The following is a 3,653-nucleotide window of genomic DNA, read 5'->3' as shown; positions in this document are numbered from 1 at the left end:
ATGAATAAAGTGAAATTAATTGTTCAAGAACTTCCAAACTGTATTGTCATCTTGGTCCTCTGGCCCTCGAGCTCTGTTCAGAAGCCTTTAGTAAAAGCATGTTGGAACATTTGCCATTTTTACACATTCCAAAATTGCCTCTTCCAAATATAATATTGCAGAATGTAGGCCTACATAAATACATCAACAGTATTTTTTACAGGCCAGTCATTAAGAACAAGCTCTTGTTTACAATGGCAACCTGACAAGTGGAACGCCACAAAAGGAAAGGGAAGGAGGGCTAGATAATGAATACAATAAAAATACACACACTTTAGGAATAACAAGAAATACAATTTGAAGTACTACACAGACAACAGTAAACACAACGAGATACTAAGTGCACAGGTACATGAGGTGACCAAGAGAGGGAGAAACCATTCAAATATTAAACATAGTATTGTGTAATATCACTACTAACAAATATTCTGAGGCCATAGTAAAAGAAAAAAACAACAACAGTATAGTCAAAACCTGTTCTACAAGAAATCTAACAAAGCAGTCTTTCTTAAACAGCAATAACCGTTTACATGCAATCACTCCCTTTGAATGCGTGAACAGGATACTTACCCAGCTCTAACTTAGCGAGGCTGTTCTTTAAGGTTTCAAGTTCCTGACCAGAGACACCTGGATTAAACAGATCAAGTTCAGTTACCAAATGGGCTGTAAACTGGACCTGAGTCCACATTTATTTAGACATGCATTCTCCAATAATGTAGAATGCAGTGATGGGAATAACGGCTTCATAAATAACGGCATTATTTGATGAAATGATTGAACTATAACTGAAGCTGTTTTTTTCATCAGATCAACTAGATCTCTGAGCCGAGAGGCAAATACTTTTTTTCTTCCTTGGTTTGTGGGCTGTGCACGAAAGCTGCCGATTGGCTGAGGTCGAGTAAAATGTCATGGTAAGCCAATCAGAGGTAGAGTTGGGTGTTCGAAAGCACGGATAGTCGGACACAATGATTTCCCGCCGTGGTCAGAAAACAAAGCGGAAACACTTTGTTTCTCTCACTTAGACTCTGGAGTGGCTACTCGCTCCGAAGCTAATTGCTGTCACTCTCTCACTTCTCCCTCGCTCTATCACACACACACAAACAGACACACGGGTGTGAACAATACAGTACGCAACAACATTGTTGACTATCGCAATAACAATTTTATTTGCGAAAAATAAATAAAATTATTCATTTCTGCTGGCTACAGTATTCTGCATAAATACAACAAATTACTTTTTGGAATTAAAACAAATTTAATTCTCTGAGTGTCTTTTGCAATATGTCCCAGCCTTTCGCAATATGTGTATTACACCAGTTAATATTGCTACAGCGTGTGGCTGGGTTAGCTCAGTTGGTAGAACAGCCTCACAGATATAAGGTTTACTCCTCGACGCAGCTGCTGCGGGTTTGACTCCGACCTGTGAAAGTGATTTCATAAAATGTATTCTTTAGAATCTAGAAAACATATAACCTCGTCCACAGAATATAGCAGATCCAGGCGGTCCAGCCGGTCCGCTCAGTCCTTTTGGTCCAACAAATAACGTGTACAAGAGCAGGGAGAGAGACATACAAGATTATCAACAATCTATAAGTCATTGAGGCTGTTATTACATTACATGTCATTAAGCTGATAATTTTATCCAAAGCAACTTAACATTTCTATATCTCAGAGGTTGCACGCCTCTGGAGCAATTAGGGGTTAAGTGTCTTGCTCAGGGACACATTGGTTGATCAAATTAATTACGTTATATCCATTGTGCCATCACCACCACCTATGTTTGTTATGTTTGATGTCTATTTGAAGAACAAAATGTTGTATGGATAGAACATTCAGACAGATTTTTGCTATAGTACTCATAGAGTTCTGAGTCACAAGGTTCATTCTCTGGTGAGCATTAAAGCTTAAATACTTTGGGCCCATCATTGAGAAAATTGCACATTTTTGTGCATAAACTTAACTAAACCTTAAGTGTTTCACAGTGTTAACAATGTGTTCAAAACCATGACAGTTGCGTTTTTTGGTTTAGATATTCAATTTTCAATTACATTTTATTTAAAGTATCAATTCATAACAAGAGTTATCTCGAGACACTTTACAGATAGAGTAGGTCCAGACCACACTCCAGCATTTACGATATGAGGGCAGAAATTGCTTGTGTGGGTTGTATTAGAGGTTAGAAATAAAAAACCTATGTTTTTAATTATGGTTCGTAGGACTTGTTGCAGCTGACACAGGAAGTCAAATGAAAAAAATATATAAGTGTCCTCATAAAGCTCTTGGTAGATTGGAGAGAGCTTGTGGTTAAAAACTAAATGATCTGCCTGTCCAACAGAGAGGCGCCAGAATTCAGACTAATAATGACTAGAGTCTGGTCAGAACTAGTGTTCCTAGTACTTAACCTTTTTATTTGACGCCACTCTACATTCATTCTGTACCTTCTGCTCATTGTCTGTTGTTTGCCTGTTTGTCTGTTTGTTTTTTTGCTTTTACTGTTTGAAACTGCTGCTGCTGTAACAAGGCAATTTTCCCGCTGTGGGATGAATAAAGTATTATCTTATCTTATCTCGCTCTTAGGAGCGTGATTGTGGAAGTCAATATTACCCACCAGGTATTCTAGGTCTCCCAGGTGACCCAGCTGGCCCAAGTTGCCCAGCTGCCCCATGTTGCCCATCATTTACTGGGTCACCTTTAGGACCAGGAGGTCCTGGAAGCTGACTGTAGCCAGTAGAAGACATTAGGCAGAGGACGCAGAACAGGAGAAACATCCTCATCTTCAAAATGCAGAGCAACAGTTATTGGAGCAATCATTTTTTATTCTTTCAGTAAATTAGATCACTAGAGCAGGCAAGATTTTCTGGTACAAAGAGGTAAACTTTACTTAAACATTACTGATAACCTGTTTGTCACTGGAGTCAAACATTCTGAAATCTAACTGTCTTCAAGTCCTTTGAAATCTACAGTATTAGAATTATTATTAAGAATGTGCCCTTTTTCAGGCTACATCAGGAATATTGTTGTATCATAGTTTACAACCACTGAATCAAAGTCAGTCACATGAAATCAAAGGTGATAACAACAATAATGACCACATTACAGCCTGTTTTTAGTGCAACACAAATTATGCCGTTGTATGGTATAATAAATTACACTAAATCTAGCACCAAATACTGTTAAACAGAAAGGTATTCACAGAATACATGCAAAGTGATTTGCAAGATGTGCTACTTCTTCGATACTTTCAAAGGAAAGGGATAGAGGACGTGGTGAGAGTGCATATGTATAAGAAATAGGAGTGTGTTTTGAGGAGTGATTTAAAATGAAGCACCGCTTCGACATGTCTGATCAGAAAGGGCATTCCAAAGTCTGGAAACAAACATGTTGCAACACATGGAGTGCATTTTCAATCCACATGAAACACAAGCAAAGCATTTTATTTTACCTTTTTAGATTCGTATTCCATAAGGAAAGTAGGAGCTAGCCAATGGAGGAAGAAGTACTGAACCTCAGTAAAATTTTAAGTAAAAGTACAAATAACCAGAGACATATTTACTTCAGTAAAAGTATAAGTACCACAATGATAACCCTGCTTAAGTAGAAAGTAAAAAGTAGGC

General features: G+C 38.0%; 1 protein-coding gene across 4 annotated transcripts in view; it reads right to left on the bottom strand.

The window, feature by feature from the left end:
* The window catches only part of LOC117949143 (mannose-binding protein C-like), an 11,263-nt gene extending 7,748 nt beyond the window's left edge, over nucleotides 1-3,515 (bottom strand). The window contains exons 1-4 of one of the 4 annotated variants that reach the window (XM_034879185.1): nucleotides 3,233-3,515; nucleotides 2,648-2,813; nucleotides 1,513-1,563; nucleotides 610-666 (exon numbers count right to left, since the gene is read on the bottom strand). In XM_034879185.1, coding sequence (XP_034735076.1) covers nucleotides 610-666; nucleotides 1,513-1,563; nucleotides 2,648-2,813; nucleotides 3,233-3,241 — 283 coding nt within the window. In that variant the 5' untranslated portion in view covers nucleotides 3,242-3,515. Of the gene's footprint in view, nucleotides 1-609; nucleotides 667-1,512; nucleotides 1,565-2,647; nucleotides 2,814-3,232 lie in introns of all 4 variants that reach the window. The other 3 variants (XM_034879187.1, XM_034879188.1, XM_034879182.1) reach the window with 3 other exon arrangements.
* Nucleotides 3,516-3,653: the final 138 nt, after the last annotated feature.

Source organism: Etheostoma cragini, chromosome 8 (genome assembly GCF_013103735.1).
Source record: "Etheostoma cragini isolate CJK2018 chromosome 8, CSU_Ecrag_1.0, whole genome shotgun sequence".
NCBI classification, from domain to species: domain Eukaryota; kingdom Metazoa; phylum Chordata; class Actinopteri; order Perciformes; family Percidae; genus Etheostoma; species Etheostoma cragini.
Note: the sequence above shows the minus strand (reverse complement) of the source record. Positions and strands in the feature narration are given on the sequence as shown.